This window comes from Ovis canadensis, chromosome 2 (assembly GCF_042477335.2).
Source record: "Ovis canadensis isolate MfBH-ARS-UI-01 breed Bighorn chromosome 2, ARS-UI_OviCan_v2, whole genome shotgun sequence".
Taxonomy (NCBI): Eukaryota; Metazoa; Chordata; class Mammalia; order Artiodactyla; family Bovidae; genus Ovis; species Ovis canadensis.
The window spans coordinates 246,895,197-246,914,911 of NC_091246.1; the positions used below are offsets into that span (position 1 = coordinate 246,895,197).

General features: G+C 47.4%; 1 protein-coding gene across 2 annotated transcripts in view; it reads left to right on the plus strand.

The window, feature by feature from the left end:
• Positions 1 to 943: 943 nt before the first annotated feature.
• The window catches only part of LOC138434388 (RH-like protein), a 40,209-nt gene continuing 21,437 nt past the window's right edge, over positions 944 to 19,715 (plus strand). The window contains exons 1-3 of one of the 2 annotated variants that reach the window (XM_069578997.1): positions 944 to 1,162; positions 12,296 to 12,482; positions 17,303 to 17,453. In XM_069578997.1, coding sequence (XP_069435098.1) covers positions 1,015 to 1,162; positions 12,296 to 12,482; positions 17,303 to 17,453 — 486 coding nt within the window. In that variant the 5' untranslated portion in view covers positions 944 to 1,014. The remainder of the gene's footprint in view (positions 1,163 to 12,295; positions 12,483 to 17,302; positions 17,454 to 19,715) is intronic. The other variant, XM_069578998.1, reaches the window with a different exon arrangement.

Genomic DNA, 19,715 nt, shown 5'->3' on the forward strand with positions numbered 1-19,715 from the left:
GGTAAAAAATGTTGATTCCTCCTTCTCTCCCTTTCTCTATATCTCAGATCTTCTACTAAGCAAATGGATGTGGCCATAGGAACAGTTAGCTGCAGGGGCAGAACTAGATCCCAGGCGCCTTGAATCCTATCCTTCCAGGGGACAGTCCTCCATTGTGGGGTGGGGGTACTGAGGCTGGTGACCACCGTCAAATGCGCCGCAGTGCTCATGCCCTAGGCAAGTCCTGGGCTGCTCTGGGAGCAGGTGACCAGAGTTGGGGCCAACTTCAGCCTCGGGCTAGAGCGGGACTTCCACCAGGGCTTTCCTAGAGCTGGGTCACCTCCTCCTTTCATCTGTCACACCTGCCCTTGAAAGACTGAGAAACAGGTCAGACTCTGTATTTAAATACAGATTCAGATAAAACTAATTTCAACGGTGTGGCTCTGAGGAGTTAGTTCTCTGTGGGTCCTAGGTCCTCCCCAGGACTTAATATTGTTCTTTGCTTTCATCCGTTCATTCATTCCGCTTTATCATTTTTAAGAGCCCACTTGGTGCCCTCTCTGACCTGTGGTAAGGTTTTAAAGAGAAATTTTGCCAATCCAAAGCTCCATCTAAGCATCCGTTTCCCCATTTGTGAAATAAGGGTGTTGATCTAGTCTCTGCCTTTCTTGCAAGATGCGGTAAAGGTAAGTGGAAAAAGGGGTGAAGGAGGATTCTCGTGTTTGAGGGTCAAGTGAATGAATGCCCTCTTTTCAGCTGGACACAGTGCCTGCCCTGTGGTAGGAATGTAGCAGCTACTTGTTGAATCAATAAATGATTGAATGAATCAATTACTGTTGGAATAAATGCATTTTCCTCCTCCCTGTCACTGTTCCTCTGCTCCTGTGTTAACTCCACAGATAGATCTGCAGGACCAGCCTTGCAGCCTGAGATAAGCCCTTCCCCGGGTGTCTCCCCTGTCCCTCCCCTTAGTGGGTGTGGGGCCAAGGGTAATGCCCGGTGCTGGTGGAAACGCCGCACAGAGACAGACACAGGATGGGCTCCAAGTACCAAGAGTCTGTGCGGGTCTGGCTGCCCCTGTGGGCCTTAATGCTGGAGGTGGTTTCCATTGTCCTCTTCTTCTTTTTCACCTCCTATTCAGCTTCTGTAAGTGAACAGAAGAAGCTCTTGAGGAACTACCGAGGTGAGTGTCCAGAGGGGAGGTGGTCACAGAGGCAAACAGCAGGTGCAGGGAAGAGGAGGTCCTCCAGGGGCATAGGGCCTCCTTTCCACAAAGTCTCCGAGGAAAGGGGTTCCCTCATTCTCTTCGATCTGTTGCACAAAGACGCAGCCAAACATGCCGTCTCTTCTTTAGGACCAGTGTGGCCATCACCTCTCCCATGAAGCCTTCCTTGATTTGTCAGGGCAGACGGAGGGGCCTCCTTTTCTCTGTTCCTAGACTTCCCTTTGCCAAAGGGTCTTCGCAGTTCTCTGCCTCCACTGCTCCCTTTTCTGTTTCCTTAACAGCAAGGAATTTCATGGTGTTGTTGGGTTTGAGGGATTTTGTTTCCTTTTTTTTTGGTCTCTTTTTCTCATTTCTGTACCACTTTCCTTTTGGAAGCTTCCTTCTTACTTAGAGGCTGGGAAGTCTGCTTTCTGCCTGCAAATCCTGAGGCATAAGCTCTGGCTGAAGGGAATGTAGGATGGTTGTTATTTTATATATATGCAGCTAAAAATACTCATAGACTGTGATGAGAATGACTCTCAACAAGATAGACATCCACAGTGATGTGGCTTCTGCTTTTTTAAAAAACTTGAGAGGAGTTTTCAAGTGCCTCAGAGGGTCAAGATGTTGTTTATGATAATGGACGGATCTCCTTGAGTGAGGTCCCTGAGACCAAGCAGAAGCATGAGCCTGGCTGAGTGCTTGCTTGTTTCTACGTGATGTTAGCTAGTAGACTAGAAGCAAAGGGAAGGCACCCCTGGGCCCTCAGCAGTAGAAAGAAGGACCAGGAGATGACTTGGGGGAGGGAAGTCCCTACACTGCTTCATGAGCTAGCCCAGAGAGGGTGCTCAGTGCTGAACGAGCAAGACCTGGGCACAATTTTCACTCATTTCAACTTACTGTAATTCTTTTCAATTGGGTATGATGTAATTCAGTCCATTCATTCATTCATTTGCTCAATCTATTACAAACCATGTGGGATCCAGACACGTGCTAATCAGAGCTGATATTTATTGATTACTTACTATGTATCAGGCACTCCAGTATTCTTGCCTGGACAATCCCATGGACAGAGGAGCCTGGTGGGTTACAGTCCATGGGGTCGCAAAGAGTCAGGCAGGACTGAGCAACTAAGCATGCATGCACACACCAGACACTATTTTAAATGCTTTACACTGAATCCTCACTGTCATCCTATGAGATAGGTACCATTTTTAAAAAATAATAATTTTATTTCTTTACTTTTGGCTGTGCTGGGTCTTTGCCGCTGCGAAGACTTTTCTCTAAGTGCGGCAAGTGGGGGCTACTCTCTAGTTTCGGTGCTTGGGTTTCTCACTGCAGCGGCTTCTCTGGTGGAGCACAGGCTCCAGGGTGCTCTGGCTTCAGCAGTTGTGGTTCCCAGGCTCTAGAGCACAGGCTCGGTAGTTGTGGCGCAGGGGTTCCAAGGCATGTGGGATCTTCTCAGATCAGGAATCGAACCATGTCTCCTGCATTGGCAGGCAGATTCTTTAGAGACAGGTACTATTATGATCTCCATTTTTCTTAGGAGGAAACTAGGCACTTGGACATGGAGCGATTTGCCCAAGACTGTTCAGCTAGCAATAGCAGAGCAGTTTGAAATTTTGCTGTTGTTGTTTAGTTGCTAAGTCATGTCTCACTTTTTTGCAACCCCTTGGACTTTAGCCCACCAGGCTCCTCTGTCCATGAGATTTCCAAGCAAGAATACTGACTAGGTTGCCATTTCCTTCTCCAAGGGATCTTCCAGACTCAGGGATCGAACTTGAATCTCCTGCATTGGCAAGCAGATTCTTTACCACTGAGCCATCAGGGAAGTCCTTGGTTTAAAGTTAAGTAGCCTTATATTTCAGAGAAGACAAAGGCATCCCACTCCAGTACTCTTGCCTGGAGAATCTCATGGAAGGAGGAGCCTGGTAGGCTGGAGTCCATGGGGTCGCAAAGAGTCGGACATGACTGAGCAACTGCACTTTCATTTTTCACTTTCATGCATTGGAGAAGGAAATGGCAACCCACTCCAATGTTCTTACCTGGAGAATCCCAGGGACGGCAGAGCAGTCTATGGGGTTGCACAGAGTTGACACGACTGAAACGACTTAGCAGCAGTAGCCTTATATTTGGGCTTCTCTGGCGCTCAGACGGAAAAGAATCCGACTGCAAGGTGGGAGACCTGGGTTCGATCCCTGGGTTGGGAAGATCCCCTGGAAGAGGGCATGGCAACCCACTCCAGTATTCTTGCCTGGAGAATTCCCATGGACAGAGGAGCCTGGCGGGCTTACAGTCCATGGGTCACAGAGTTGGCCACAACTGAGCAACTAAGCACAGCACAGCCTTGTATTTAAAATAGAAAACCAACAAAGACCTACACAGGGAATTCTACTCAGTTTTCTACCTAAATGGGAGAAGAGTTTTAAAAGGAATGGACCCATGTATATGTATAATTGAATTGCTTTGCTGTACATCTGAAACGAACACAACTTTGTTAATCAACTATGCTCCAGTATAAAATAAAAATTAAAAAATAAAATAGATTAAGTAAAACTAAATGAAGGGGAAAAAATAAGCAGCCTAGTTTGAATTTCCTCACACTTAACCATGATGCTTCACAGCCCCATTTTACAGTGAGGTTGAATTTCTTGTCATATAATCAGTAGGCATAGGAGCCAATATCTCAACTTTGTAGTTTGGATCCAGTTTTCTTTACCCCTAGGCTGTGCTGCTAACATAGACATAAGTGTCCTCAGATGCTCACGCTCTATGGCAGCATAGAGGAGGGTCCACAATCCAGGCAGGGAGATGGGGATGTCAGGAAAGGCCTCTGGAGGGAAGTGACTGCCCAGCCGGGCCTCAGAGGCTCAGGTAGAGTAGCCATATGAAAAGGGAGGGTCTCGAGCACAGCAGGAACCATTGTGTTAATCAGACTGGACCAGGCCGGAGTTTAACCGTACACAGTGCTGTCCAAGCATAAGGAGGGAAGCAGTGGGTGGACCCATTCCCTTGAGTAAGCAGGCTGATCTATTAGGAAGCAGCAGTGTGATCAGTTTGCATTTGGTTATGGAGAAAGCCATTCCAGGGCTGGCATGGGGGTGGGGAAGGGGCCTGACTTGAGGCAGAAGCCAATGTGGAGACTGTAGTGTTGTGTGGACTGGGGGGCTTCACATTTTTCAAGCATGCCCGTATTTCTATGTTCTACCTAAATCCTGCTGCAGTGATACATTTTGCACATTATCATAGGTGTATGTAAATTAGAAAGTTGGAAAGAAATCAAAAGGAAATAGAAAATATTTTCAAATGACTGATGGTGATGGTGTCAGTCACTCCAGGCAAGGTCCACTGCGACCGTGAATGGCAGTGGATGGCAATTCATTCCTCAGGGTCTTCTAGATAATTTCAAATTATCTTGCTTGACTTCTTGTCAGATGTGATTAGGTGGGGTTTTTCCTTTAACTCTGAATGTGACTGACGGAGAGCGTGCGCAAGAGGTATCCTTCCATCCTTTGTTTCCGTGCTTGCCTGACATTATTCTTTTGCCTTCAATCTGTGGTTTGGGGCAGTTGTCTGAGCTGTTAGTCCATTTTGTGAAGGTTAGTTGAGTTAAACCTAGGTAGCAATCTGTCAATCTGCTTAATCTAATCCAGTCCACGTAAACTAAAATAAGTCATTTAAACCAGCTGATTCTAAAAAAAGACAATTTTGAGACAACCTGGAAATCTGAATAAAACGTGAGTATTAGGTAACACACAGGCATTATTGTGAGTTTTGTTAGGTGTGATAATAGCATAGTGGGTGGTTTTAAACCTATTTAGAAGTAGGTTTACCAATTTAACAAATAGTGAGCCCTATTTGTTAGAGGAGCATACTGGAATAGAACAATGTCTGGGATCTGTTTCATGACAAAAAGAAGAAGAAAAAGAATGTGTGTAAGAATTAAAGATTTAAAAAAAAAGAAGAAGAAGAAGAAGAAAAAGGAGAAAGAGGTAGGGAAGGAGAAGGGGGAAGGCGGAGGGGGGGAAGGGGAAGGAGATGGAGAAGGAGAAAGAGAAGGAGGGGAAGGAAAAAAGAAAGGCTAAGGAAGGAAACAGGTGGAGAAGGATAATAAAAACGAGATTGAATGGGATTAACATAAACACAACTACATATAAAATAGATAATCCACAAGACCTACCGGTTTAGCACAGGGAACTCTACTCAGTAGTCTGTGTTAACCTCTATGGGAAAAGAATCTGAAAAAAGAATGGATATACGTATATGTGCAACTGAATCACTTTGCTGCACACCTGAAACTAACAACAAAAGAAGAAAGAAAGAAAACAAGGGGAGAAGGATAATTAAAAACAGGATTGACCCCGTGTGACAGTCATCAAAGCTGGGAATGGGTACATGATGTGTACCACGCTACTCACTCTGTTTCTGCGTATGCTTAAAATTTTCCATAATAAAGCTGTCAATTAAGCAAAACAAAACCCTGTCATTAGTTGCAACAAGATGAATATGGAGAAATACATGTCACCCCCTATTCAGGGGCCTAATATTCCCTCAGGACACCTTCCAAAGCTAGGGGACTGAGCTGATATCCCTAAGCAAGTCAGAGGAGGCTCCTGGATTCATCTGAACATTAAATGCTTGCAGAGTTGCAAAACCGACCAAGTGCCTTTAGGGGGAGAAGAGCCTAGATCAGTGGTCCTCAGATGTGGTCCCCAGACCAGCCACCTCAGAATCCCCTAAGAAATACCTGGGCCCCCATCCATACCTACTGATCCAAAACTCAAGGGCGGGGCCCAGCAATCTGTGTTTTGCCAAGCCCTAAGTGACTCAAATACGCAGACGTTTGAGGACTGCTGGAGCTAGACTGATTCACATCTCTGCTTCACTTCCTCTTCTTAGCTGTGAGACCTTGGGCAAATCACTCAATCTCTCTCTGCCTCTGGCACATGACGATAGTACTTACTAAGTTGTTGAAACGCTTGAAAGAATGAACACCTACGAAAACTGATAAAGAGTATTAGTTTTGAACTTCCCTTGCAGCCCAGTGGTTAAGACTCCGTGTTTCCAATGCAGGGGGCTTGGGTTGGATACCTGGTCAGGAAACTAAGATCCCATGTGCCACAATAAAGCATTGCCAAAAAAAAAAAAAAAAAAAGTATTAGCTTTTTCTTATGAATAAACTTTAATTTCTTAAATGTTTTAGAAAAAAATAAGTAGAAATAGCAGTGCTAATATCTCTTCTTCTGGTAGCCCCTACGGATTGTCTGGAGAATCTTCTGAGGGGTGTGAACCCTACTCTGGTGACCACTGGCCTGGTTGACCGGTGATGAGGTCAAATGGGCAGGGGCGGTAAAGGAAAAGCAAAGAGTCAGATTCAAGAGTTATTTAGGAGATAAAATTGGCTGTTCTTGGAGAAAACAAGAGAGGAGTCAAGGATGGCTTCAGATGTGTGATTGGCAGATGGAGGTGCCCATTTCTGAGATGAGAGGCACAAGTGGAAGGGCAGATTGTGGGATAAATGAACAATGATATGTTCATTCTGGGCTTGGGATTGAGGTGCCAGTGAGATGCCAGGGGAAAGCGATTGTATCCATTATCTATTGCTACATAACAAACCACCCCCAACCTTAGTGGCTCAAGATAGCAGTCATCTAATTCGCTCTGGATCATGATTCTGTGGTGCAGCAATTTCAGCTGTACTGTGGCCACGCAGTTCTGTCCATTTCACCCAGGGTCACTGTGCATCTCCGGGGCTTCCCTGGTAGCTCAGCCAGTGAAAGACTCCACCTTCAATGCGGGAGACTGGCGTTCGATCCCTGGGTCGGGAAGACCCCCTAGAGAAGGGAAGGGCAACCCACTCCAGTATTCTTGCCTGGAGAATTCCACAGACAGAGGAGCCTGGCAGGCCCATGGGGTCACATAGAATAAGACACGACTGAGCAACTAAGCATCCATGCACATACCATACACCTCCAGCCTGGAGCTTTGACCAGGGCCGAACAGTCTCTCATAGCCTCATTTGAATGTTTGTCAGTTGATGCTGGCTGGATGCTTAGCCCACGTGATTCCAGCAAACTAGCTCAGATTTTCAAATGGCAGCAGAGGAATTAACAGCAGTAAGAGAGGGCAAGCCCCAGTGCACAGGTGCTTTTCAACCCTCTGCTTGTATTGCGTTTGGTGATGCCCCATTAGCCAAAGCCAATCACAAAGCTTAGCTCAGGTGGGAGGGGTCTGTCCTGGAAGGATGATTCACTGGGGCCCATTACTGTGACCATTTGTCACACAGAGCCTGCTTGAACGCTGACACACTGCGGGACTATCCTGGGCCCTGCACTGTGGCTACCACCCAATTACCCTCATACTCTTTAGAAGCAGGAAGGAGAGCTGTTAAAAGACAAGAAGGGCTTTGCTAATGACGTGTGCTGACGTCGTTGGCACTCATTGAACACTGTGCATGCTTCAGTTGTGTCTGATTCTTTGCAACCCCATGAACCAAGCTCCTCTGTCCACGGGATTTTTCAGGTCAGAATACTGGAATGGGTTGCCATTTCCTCCTCCAGGGGATCTTCCTGGCCCAGGGATGGAACCAGTATCTCTTGTGTCTCCTGAATTGGCAGGCAGATTCTTTACCACTGTGCCACTTGGGAAGCCCACATCTTAGCCTTCACAGCCCTGTTGATTGGGAAACCTCTTTTTCTTTTCCCAGACTGCTGTAGGGGTAAGGGTGGGGTGGGAGATTGTCAGGGGGAGGTGGGGAAGGCAGCATGAGGCTCCACAGATGGTTCCAGACCAGGGCTGCAGAGGTACCATGCGAAGTCGGTGGTGGGGAGCAGAGTGTGGAGGTCCAGCCCAGGGTCCGAGGGACAGAAGCTGGGCCTGGCTTCGGAGCTGATGAAGTGTCTGCAGGTCAGAGGGAGGTGGAAGTGTGTGTGGGGAACGGTGGAGACTCCCAGGGGCAGCCAGGCTGAAGGAGTGGGAACAGTCTTGTCCAAAGGCACAGCTAACAAGGGGCAGGCCTGAGATAATTTATAGTCCCTAACATTTACCATGCACCAGTGCTAGGCTAAGCGATTCACAGGAGCCAAGGAACTCACTACTAACAGCAAACCTCTGAGCAGGTGCCATTATTTCAGACCACTTTACAGACTAGGAAGCAGGTACACGGAGGTTGAACCAGGCTCTGAACTCTGACAGCCAGACTCAGAGGCCCACACTCAAATTTGACACTAAGGAGAGTGAAGGATGGAGAGGGAGGCAGGATGGCATAGTGATTAAACCCAGAGCCAGGATTCAGGTCTGCCACTACCATTTGCTAGCTGTGTGGCCTGAGCTAATTTCAGCAGCTCTCTGTGCCTCCCTTTCCCCAGCTGTAAATGGGGATAATCAAAGGTACCTCCTGCATGGGCTTGTCGTTGTCTAAGGCTGGCAGGCACTTGGAAGAGTGTCTAGTTTGTGGAGGGCACCGTATATGTGCCCACTGTTACAATGATGTTGATTATTGCCCTACAGGACTCCCAGGTTAGGCTGGCTCTGAGTTGAGGGTCTTGCATAAACTTCTCCAGACGGCCCACCTTAGATCATGTGTAAAATTCTTCTCTGAGGCCCAGGTATGGGGCCCCTGGAGCAATCCTCTCCTTATCAGCCCTGGACACCTTAGGTCCATTATCTTATCAGACCAGCAGCTAATGCAGGGCACAGCACAGGCTCTGAGAGGTGGATGCTGATACCAGTGGGGATGATGCCCTGAGCTGGGACCCAGTGTTGAAGTTGGGATCCAGTTGTGAGACATGGGAGGAGTGGGGCTGGACCAGAGCCCTGCGAGGCTGGGAGAGGAAGTGGGAGGATACAGAGGGTGAGAGTAGAGGGACCCTGAACTCAAACGTGATTTACTGACCAGTTTGGGGTGAATGAGCTTTGTCAACAGCTCCAAGAAACTGCCACACTAACTTTATCCCCCTGGCTGGAGCACAAACCCAAGCCCACCGGCCCCCCCAGGGATAGTGTGGGATCGTAGGAGGAGGGTTCTGAGCTCTGTACCTGCAGCAGGCATGGCAACTGTGCCTGATAAAGCCCCCAGCCAAGAGCCTCTGACTTTCTATCTTCAGAGCCCCATGGATTGTAGCCCACCAGGCTCCTCCATCCATGGGATTTTCCAGGCAAGAGTACTGGAGAGGGGAGCCATTTCCTTCTCCAGGGGATCTTCCCAACCCAGGGATCGAACCTGGGTCTCCTGCACTGCACACAGGCACTTTACCATCTTTACCACCAGGGAAGCCCTCTTCAGAATCCCACCTCTGACCTAATCCTGGTTCCCTGCCCTTCCCACACGCTGCCCCCTCCTCTGAATACACCAGAGTGGTGAGGTCCTGAGAGAGTATGAAGTTCAAATCCCATGAGCTATAGATAGGGAAACTGAGGCTCCAAGAAGGCAAGGGACTTGCCTTAGGTCCCTTAGTGAGGTGTGGGCAAACAAGACCAAGAGATAGCCGAGCACTGAGGGGAGGGCACTGCCCAGGAGTCCAGAGCTTGGTTCTGCCACAGACATGCTGTGTGCTATTGAGGAAGTCACAGGCTGTCTCTGGATCCCTTCTGTAGAATGAGAGGAAAATGGAAGGACTCCCCTACTCATGGAATCTTCAGTAAGTCTGGACCCTTTACATATAGCATTGCTGCAAAATGAAGGAACGGGTTTTTTTTTTTTTTTTTAACAGCAGTTTTTAAGGAAAGATTGAATTTGCATATCTAGAAACAGGGCACTCAAAGCTGGTACACTGGGACACCCCAGAAGGATGGGACGGGATGGGGAGGGAGGTGGGAGGGGGTTCGGGATGGGGGACACATGTACACCCATGGCTGATTCATGTCAAGGTATGGCAAAAACCACCGCAGTATTGTAAAGTAATTAGCCTCCAATTAAAATAAATTAATTAATTTAAAAAAAAGAATTTGCACATCTAAAGTGGCGTGTGATATCTCCAATTGGCCATAGGCCTCACCACTCCCCAATACACGCTATGATTTTCATTAGGTAGTTTCTGCTCAGCTCCTGGAGGAAATCGAGCAGTCCCAAGAGAAGCCCCTATACAAAATTTGCCCATTCCACCACCATTCCTAAGGGGAGACAAGCGGGAGACGGAAACGTTGCCTCCCCTCCCCCTTCCTCATGTCAGAGAAGAAGGTGCAAGAAGTCGAATCCTCTTGATGGTCCACTTCTCGCCCACTCCACAAGTCCCCACATCCCATGGAGATGCCTGGGTCCCCTGTAATCCGGTTGACCTGGGATATTCACCCAAGTCCTGTGTGCAAGACCCTAGCTACCTCTATTTTTCAATGAAAGTAAATTTCAATGTAAGTTGAAGAGGATTTGGAAAGCTCTGGAAAGAAGAATTTCCTTGTTGCTATCAGACCCAAGGCTGGAGACCAGGTGACTTCTTACCCCTGGGAAAGTGATGATGGTGCTGGTGGTGAATAGCCACTATTTACTGAGCTTTCTCTATGTGCCAGGGACAGTGCCAAGCTCTTGAACAAAACATTACTTCCTTTGGATTTCCCAGTACCCTCTGAGCAGGGATAATTGCTCTTATTTAGCTGATGAGGGGAGTAAGCAACCCAAAGTCCATGCAGCTAAGAAGCTGAAACATACAAATTGCCATTCTTATAGGTCAAATGGTCAGATATTGGCAATTTAATATGATTTAACCTAATAGAGAATGATAGAGTTGAGGTCAGACAAAATTGTCTGGCCTCAAAGCACAGGCTTTTTTTCCTTAAGAAAAAATTACCTACTCTCTTCATAACAGTTGTAGAAAATTTTAACACTAAAAATTTTTTTTAAAATAGAACTCTCCTAAACCCAGAGATAATCTCCTTGGGGGCAGGGAGCTGGGGGCAGAATTCCTGTAAGACTTCACGCCAGGCATTTGCACACATGTGAACCTAGTTGGTGTTTGTTGATAAAATGGTCTTTACTATTCTGGAGCAATTACATGTATTATACCATTTGATTCTGGCAACCTGATGAGGGAGATATAATTATTTTTCCCACTTAATAGAAGGGAATATCAAGAGGGCAGATAGTGTGGTAACTCAAGACACAGGCTCTAGAACAGATCCTCTAGGCTGAAATCCCAACCCTATTGGCTGAAGCAAATGATAACTCCTCTATGCCTCAGTTTTCTCATCTGCAAAATGGTGAGAATAACAGCCCCTACGGTGAAGGATGCTTATGAGAACTAAACGAGATAGTTTACATGAAGTGGTTTAAACAGCGTTGGCATTTGGCAAACATTTAGTAAGTGTAGGCGGTTATTAAAGCTCAGAGACGTTAAATAGCTAGATTAAACCACACAGCTGGACAGTGCCAGAGCCCTGATAGAACCCCAAGCTTATCTAGTTCCAGAGCCCAAACCGTTACCCATTTTGCAAAGTTGGAGCCGATTCAAAGCATCCGCCCTTTCCTCTTCCCGGTCCCCTCCGGAACATCAGCTGAGTCCCTCTCACTCATCTGCCATGGCAGCCGCCGCACAAAGTCTGAGGCTGGGAAAGGGAGGGTCACCCAGGTGGCCCTGGTGCTTTCCGATGGCCCCCAGGTGCCCCTCAGCAGGAGCCAAAGGAGAGAGCTGTTTTTTGCAAAGATAATTTGGTTCTTGCCTGTGAACCTCTAGACCCGCTACTGCCCCTTCTTTTCTGAATGACCTGAGCTAAGTCACCAAATTATGTGGCCTTATTTTCGCTTACGCATGATCAGGAGGTTAAACCTGATTCTCAGAAAGCAAGAGGTCAGTACCTTTACAGAATGTCAGCTATGTGCCAAGGATGGGTCCTGACTCCCTACGCGTGTTCTATTATTGTCTTCAATAATAACAGTAATTGCTACCTTTGTTGAACACTCACTGTGGGCCAGGCTCTGTGTTAGCTCAGTCATTCCTTCCCTCAACCCTGTATGTATTATCCCCATTATTCAGATGAGAAAACTGAGGCTTAAAGAGGGGAAGTAACTTAACCAAGCTCTCTTCAATGATCCTTAATGCCCCTTCCAGCTGCCGTTCCGTAAAACTCTAACACAACCCTCCACCTTGTCTGCTTCTCTTCCTCCTTCTTTCCCCTGAGCAGACTTCCAGGATGTGTTCATCATGGCAACCCTTGGCTTCGGCTTCCTCAATACTTCTTTGCGGAGACATTGCTGGAGCAGCATAGCCTTCAATCTCTTTCTGCTGGCCCTTGGGGTGCAGCTGGCAGTCCTGCTGGATGGCCTCCTGATAGAAATCTCCCTTAGGAAGATGGTCATCGATATGCCCAGGTAACTAGGTGGCTGCTGGATCACTTCTGGGTTTTCGGGGGTCTGGGGTCCAAGAGAGCAGATTCTAGAAGTGCTGGGATGTCTCTTTCTAGCGCCAACACCATGCAATATTCAGGACTTAAACTAAGAAGTTATACATTGTCTAAAATTCATGTTTAACTGGCATCCTCTGTTTAATATGACAACCCTCCTCTGTGGCATCACAAGAGACCCAGATCTACAGCCCTCCTTGTGTCCTTTCTTTTTTTTTATTGATTTTGAAAACTTATACAGTGAATTTTAGTTCAAAGAAAAAAATAACAGAGATTAGACAAAAAGAAAGAAATCTCACACTCAGAAAGGTAGTCTCTTGAAAAGAAGGAAGTACCTTCAATCTTCAAATGCTGGTAGACAAGAAATAGCCATGCCTTTAGTTTCTTTCAGTTGACTTTGATCTATTTAGATGTCTTTAGAAGAACTAGCAAAATTAACCTGTGTTGCTTGATGTCAGAATAATGGTTACCTGAGGTGTTTATTTGGTGAAGGCAACGGCATCCCACTCCAGTACTCTTGCCTGGAGAATCCCATGGGTGGAGGAGCCTGGTGGGCTGTAGTCCGTGGGGTCGCTAAGAGTCAGACACGACTGAGCAACTTCACTTTGACTTTTCACTTTCATGCATTGGAGAAGGAAATGGCAACCCACTCCAGTGTTCTTGCCTGGAGAATCCCAGGGATGTGGGAGCCTGGTGGACTGCTGTCTATGGGGTCACACAGAGTCAGACACGACTGAAGCGACTTAGCAGCAGCAAAGGTGTTTATTAATTAGGAAAAGGCTCAAAAGAAGCTTATGGGATGCAGTGAACGTCCTCTTGGGCTTCCCTGGTGGCTCAGTGTTAAAGAATCCGCCTGCCAGTGCAGGAGAGGCAGTTTCAATCCCTGGGTCAGAAAGATCCCCTGGAGAAGGAAATGACAACCCACTCCAGTATTCGTGCCTGGAAAATCCCATGGACAGAGGAGCCTGACTGGCTATAGTCTATGGGGTCACAGAGGAGTCAGACACGATTTAGCGACTAAATAACAAAAACATTCTCTATGTATTCTGGGTGATGGTTACACAAGAGTATATATGTGCATACACACGGTGCTACAGGCTCAGTCTTGACTCTGTGACCCCGCAGACTATAGCCAGCCAGGCTCCTCTGTCCATGGGGTTTTCCAGGCACGAACACTGGAACAGTTTGCCATTTCCTCCTCCAGGGGATCTTCCCTGACCCAGGAACTGAACCCACATCTTGCGTGTCTCCTGCATTGGCAGGTGGATTCTTTACTGCTGAGCCACCTGGAAAGCCCATATATGCACATATACACATCCATTAAGTTGTACATATCTGCAGAAATAAGTCATTCACAGTCAATAGGAGGAACAAGGTAAAAAAAATATGTTTTTAATTGTTTTTTGGTTTTATCCAGTTCTGAAACTTTTTCTTGCCCATATGATGGTAAATCCTATCTCAAGTATCTGGGGAGCCCCCATCACCTTTCAAGGCCATTCTGCCCTCCACTGGGATACCCTGTTAAAACTCTGGGCACTCCTGTTAAACGCCTCTCTACAAGCCAGGCTCCGTGCTGGGCACTCCACGAACATTATTTGTTTAACTCTCTCATGGAGGGGTCTGATGTGGTGTACCGTCAAGGAACAAGAGGCTCTGAGCTCACAAGACACTTGCCTAGGGTCACACAGCTAAGCAGTGGAAGTGGCTTCAGTTTTCATTCTGTTGCCTTTCCCACACACTGCGCAGTGGTCACGATAAGAAACAGTCTAGCCAGCTCCCCACTGGCCCTGAAATTAACTCGCCACCTTTTTTCTTTTTTTAATTCGGTCTTCTTTATTAAAAAAAAATTTTTTTTTCCCCCATTTTTTGGCCCTGATGTGCAGCCTGCAGAAGCCTAGTTCCCCAGCCAAGGATGGAGCCCTCACTGCCTTCACTGGGAGTGTGGAGTCTTAACCCCTGGACTGCCAGGGAAGTCCCCTCCGCATTTTTTCTTTTAAACCATTTTAGAGCTGATCCCCAGGGGGATTCTATAACCCCACCCCCACCCCCACCCCAGTAAGCACCTGGGAAGTGACAAAGGGCATTCTGGGGGAACCCTGACAGGGTGGTCCTGGTCTGGGGTTTCTGCAGCCGTGGCTTAAGTCACACAAGCCTTTGGCCTCCTGCACCTGAGTCTCCAGGCATCTCCAGGCTTCCCCCTTCTTCTGACGTCCTGCCTGCAGGAATCTGTTTGCTCTTGATTCAATCTGGAAAGACAAGAAGAGGCCGTTTATCGCCTGAGTGAACGCCCTTGCCCCACCCTGACCGCTTGGGTCCTCCTGGCAGTGACCCTCAACGGGACCGGCTTCACAATGTTGAACAATGGGCTCCTTTCCGACCTTTCCTGCTCTGACTGGGGTGGTGGGCGGTGCCCAGGCCTGCCTCCCAGCCGGGCCCTCTCCCTCTCCCTCCTGAGGCCTCACCCACCGGTGTAGACTGACTTGGCTCTAAATCGGTTCTGCCTTGAGTCATCAATGACCAGTCCCTTCAGGGCAGGGGCCTGTCTTATTCAGTCTTCTCCTCCTTTGTTTTCCTCACATAGTAAGGACTTCGTAATTGGTTATTGGAACAAAGATAAAAATAAAAAAGAACCCTAAAATGTGTGATATTTTTAATGCTGTACATTGAGGGCCTATCATAGCAATAACTACCCCCAACTGTGTCTGACTCACTTTGCCCTCCCAACAGCTCCAAAGGCCTTGCCTCTATGTTTACAGATGAGGAAATGGAAACATAGTGTGGTTAAGGCATTTGCCCAAGGCCACACAGCCAGGAAGTGGCTGAGTCAGGATTCCAGCCTTGGCAGCCTGGAGAGAGATTGTCCTAAGCACTGCACTTCACTGTCTCAACACCGCCCCCATCCCTGGGGTCTGAAATCTTGCCACTGGCACAGAATCTCTTGAATTAGCCCTCTGCCAATGAAATGAGCAAGCTCTGGGAGTTGGTGATGGACAGGGAAGCCTGGCGTGCTGTAGTCCTTGGGGTTGCAAAGAGTCGGACAAGATCGAGTGACTGAACTGAACTGAATGAAATGAGTGTTCACCCCAAAGAGATCACGGTCAGCCACGGTGAAACACTGAGTGACCCATTATTTCCAATAATTCCTGGTCCCTCTGAGACTTTTCCCCCATACCCTTTGCCCTCCTCTGGCCTTGCCTTTCTTCCAAAATCTTTGAGCCTTCAGCAGGACACTACCTTGGCAGCAAACAGTGGGAAGGCTGTGTCCAAACGTTAGAGCCCAGGTCAGCTGGGTGGGCTTGAACCTTGTGTTTGTCATTAACTAGCTGTGTGGTCATTACCAAAAAAGTCACCTCGTCTAATCTCAATGTCTTGACCTGTAAAATGGATGTACTGGATAGTACCTAGCACCATCGCTTTGCAGAGGATTACCTGGAGGATTTAAATTTAAGTGAGATGATGTGCTTGCAAGACTATTACCCATAATGCTCAGCAGATGATGATGGTGATGATGGCGGCAGTGGTGATAGCATCATCATCAACTCTTAGGGGGAAAGGTGGTCTCAGCAAGGTGCCCAGAGGAGGGTGGGTTGGCTTAACCACCATAGATTGTCCAGTTTGGTACCACCTCCCCCAGGAAGCCCTCCCTGATGAGTCCAGTTCCCAGTGCTCTCTTTCTCCAATGAACCCCTTTTGCCTTGTGGTATCACATGCCATGTTTGACTCTTTGCGACCCCATGGACAGTAGCCTGCCAAGCTCCTCTGTCCATGGGATTCTCCAGGCAAGAATACTGGAGTGGGTTGCCATGCCCTTCTCCTAGGGATCTTCTCAACCCAGATATCGAACCTGAGAGTCTCCTGCAGCTCCTGCATTGCAGGCATATTCTTTACCCACTGAGCCACTTGGGAAGCTGTGTGATATCACAGATCGTCTTAACTGACAGGGTCGTGATGTCTGCTTTGTCTCCACAGGCCAGTCGTAAGTGCCTTGAAAACAGAAGCTGTTTTCTCTTTCCAAATCCCCACACTAACCTTGTCAAGGGAAGGAAAGAGTCAGTAATAGCACTGAGTTAGTTCTTTGTGCCAGTCCTGGTGTGCTCCACACACGGGCACGACCATTCCTTCTAATCCCTCACCCCGCTTTCATGAGATAAGTACTACCATCATTCTTATTTTACAGATGAAGAAACAGGCTCAGTGAGATTAAATAGCTACTCAAGTGGAAAAGCTGGAACTGGAAGCCAGACTTGTCCTTCTTCTAAACCCAGTCTTTTTTCCACTACAAGGAGAGGGAGAGATGAGGATTCAGTTCAGTTCAGTTCAGTCGCTCAGTCGTGTCCAACTCTCTGGGATCCCATGGACAGTAGCACAGTCAGACTTCCCTGTCCAAAGCGGTGCCTGCATCACGGGAGGGATGGCAGGTGAAGAGCGCCCTCTGTTGAGCATCTGTGTGTGATGACGGCTGAAGAGAAGCCCAGAGCAGAATCCTAGCAGTCAGATGTTCCTATGAGAACCTCAGCGCATCCTTAGCTTGGAAGAGTGTGTCCAGATCAATCTCTCAGCGTGTGGCTGCCACCCTGATGGGAGAAGAGAATGAAAGATATTCCAGACTGGGCAGCATCCATCCCCATGAAAGTAGAAATGTGTGTTTGCTCTCCTTTTCTGTCCCCAGTTTCTTGAAAAGTGTCAGGCAGAGAGTAGGTCCTCAACAAGTGTTTGCTGAATAAATGAATGAATGAATGAGAGGCATTGTTCCTTCTCTGTCATCCCTGTCTTGCCCACTCTCCCCAGGATTCAGAGAGCCACCATGAGTGCTATATCTGTGCTGATCTCCGCGGGTGTCGTCCTGGGGAAGGTCAACCTGCTGCAGCTGGTGATTATGACTCTGATAGAGGTGACAGTCTTTAGTGCCACGAGGCTGGTCGGCATGAACTACCTCAACGTGAGTCCTGGTGATGTGAGGAGGGGTCTCTGGGATAAGGGATGAGGAGGTGGAGCGGGAGGGCTCCATCTCCATTTGCTACAGCTTCTGTGATGAAAAAAAAAAAATAGAGACATGCCAAAATGGGGTTGCAAAAGTGTGGTGTCTGCTCAACATTTAAACACACTGAGCAAATGCTGTGGAAGGGGGTTCCCACAATAAAAACTCGGCTGTCAAGGAAAGAGGTCAGTTCCTCACCACAGGCAGCGCATTATAAGCCTTCTCCTGCTTTGTTATGGTTCTCATAGTGCTTTTAGAAAGCTGCATTAAGCAAAAGCCATCTCCTCTCTTCTCTGCAATATGTCAGTTTAGCTGGTCCAGGGAAGGGTTTAGCATTGATTTTGAGAGTTCACGTCTTCCTAAAAACTTCATTTCAGCCTGGGCTTCTTTTGTGGAAGGACTCGGGGGAAACCAGAACCAGAAACCGGAGCTGTTTCAGCTCTGACACAACTCAAGAAATGAGGATACCAATTTGACAATTGCCAAATGTGGTTTTTAGATTCCTGGGAGACCTCAAAGAGATTTAAAATGCAAGGTCTCTTGCATTCTTACAAGAGAATTCCACAGACTTACATTTTTTACATGTGACTAAGTGTTCCTTACATTTTCATTCATTCATTTCACAAATATTTGTTCTGAGCCTGTTCTGTACCAGGCACTCTTCTAGGCAGAGGGAAAATGTAACTGTCATGGAACTTCCTTGTTTATCGGCAGAGGGAAAGGCTGCCAATAATCAATAAAATAGGCAAAAGAGATAGCATGTTGAAAGTGAAAGTATCAGTCGCTGTCATGTCCAATTCTTTTGACCCCATGGACTATAGCCTGCCAGGCTCCTCTGTCCATGGAATTCTCCAGGCAAGAATAATGGAGTGGGTTACAAGTTCCCTGGGTCAGGGGAACTCCCCAACCCAAGGATTGAACCCACATCTCTTATGCCTCCTGTATTGCACACAGGCAGATTCTTTGCCGACTGCTCTACAGCAGGGCTCTATAGCATGATAGCTAGTGATAAGTACAATGGAGGAAAAAATACAATGAAGGAAGAAATGAATAGTTGGGAGAGGGGATAAGGTGTTAGAGAGAGTGGCCAGGGAAGGCTTCATCGGGCAAATAATTTTTGAGTAAAGAGCAGATGGCAGCAGGTGTGCAAGTCGCATCGGTATCTGAGGACAGGTGCAGATCAAGGGCAGAGCTGTGGGCGTGGTCTGCATCTTTCAAGAGGAGGATCTTATTACTGACACTATTCCTTTGAATTTTTTATTTTATTGCTATTCTTTTTTGGCTGCATCATGGCATGTGGAACTTTCCTAGGAAGAGGGGACTAGGAATCTAACCTGTGTTCCCTACAGTGAAAGCATGGAGTCTTAACCACTGAACCCCCAGAGAAATCCACTGATACATTGTTTAGAATTGTTGGTATATAATGATAATAAGCCTGCAATGCAGGAGACCCTTGTTCCATCCCTGGGTCAGGAAGTTCCCCTGGAAAAGCGAATGGCAACCCACTCCAGTATTCTTGCCTGGAGAATTCCACGGACAGAGGAGCTTGGTGGGCTACTGTCCATGGGGTCACAAAGAGCCGGACTCGACTCAGCGACTAACACTTTCACTTTCAGCTGTAATAAAAAGGAGATGGACTTTTAGTTGCTTTTATTATTGTTTTAAATTCTCAACAGACAACGCATCCCCTTATTGCCTGTACCCAGAGTAGAGCACCCCCTCTACTCTGTACTCCAGGCCGTAGAACAGGTGGTCCAAAGTGGTACTGACGTGAGAGCATGGCTGCGGCTTTGAGGAAGAGCCAGGGAATGAGCAGGAGGGGAAGTCAGAGGGGTTGTGGGAGAGCAGGTCACACAGAATCCTGTTGGTCATACTAAGAACGCCGACTTTGACACTGAGGGAGACAGGTATCATTGGGGGATTCAGAGCAGAAATGTGCCATGAGCTGGCTTAGATTTTAACAGGATCGCTCTGGCTGCTACATAGAGAAGAGTCAGTTGGGGGACAAGGGTGGAAATAGGGAGACCAGTTAGAAGGTTATCACAACAATTTGGGCAAGTATTAAAGTCAGTTTAAACCAAGGTGGGGGTCATTGAGGCATGGCGGTAAAAATTCTGCCACATCTGGATTTTTTTTTTGAAGGCACAGTGGACAGGACCTAACAGTAGCCCACTGAGTTATGAAGGATTACTAAATTTGATATTTGTGTCAGGGGAGTGTGTA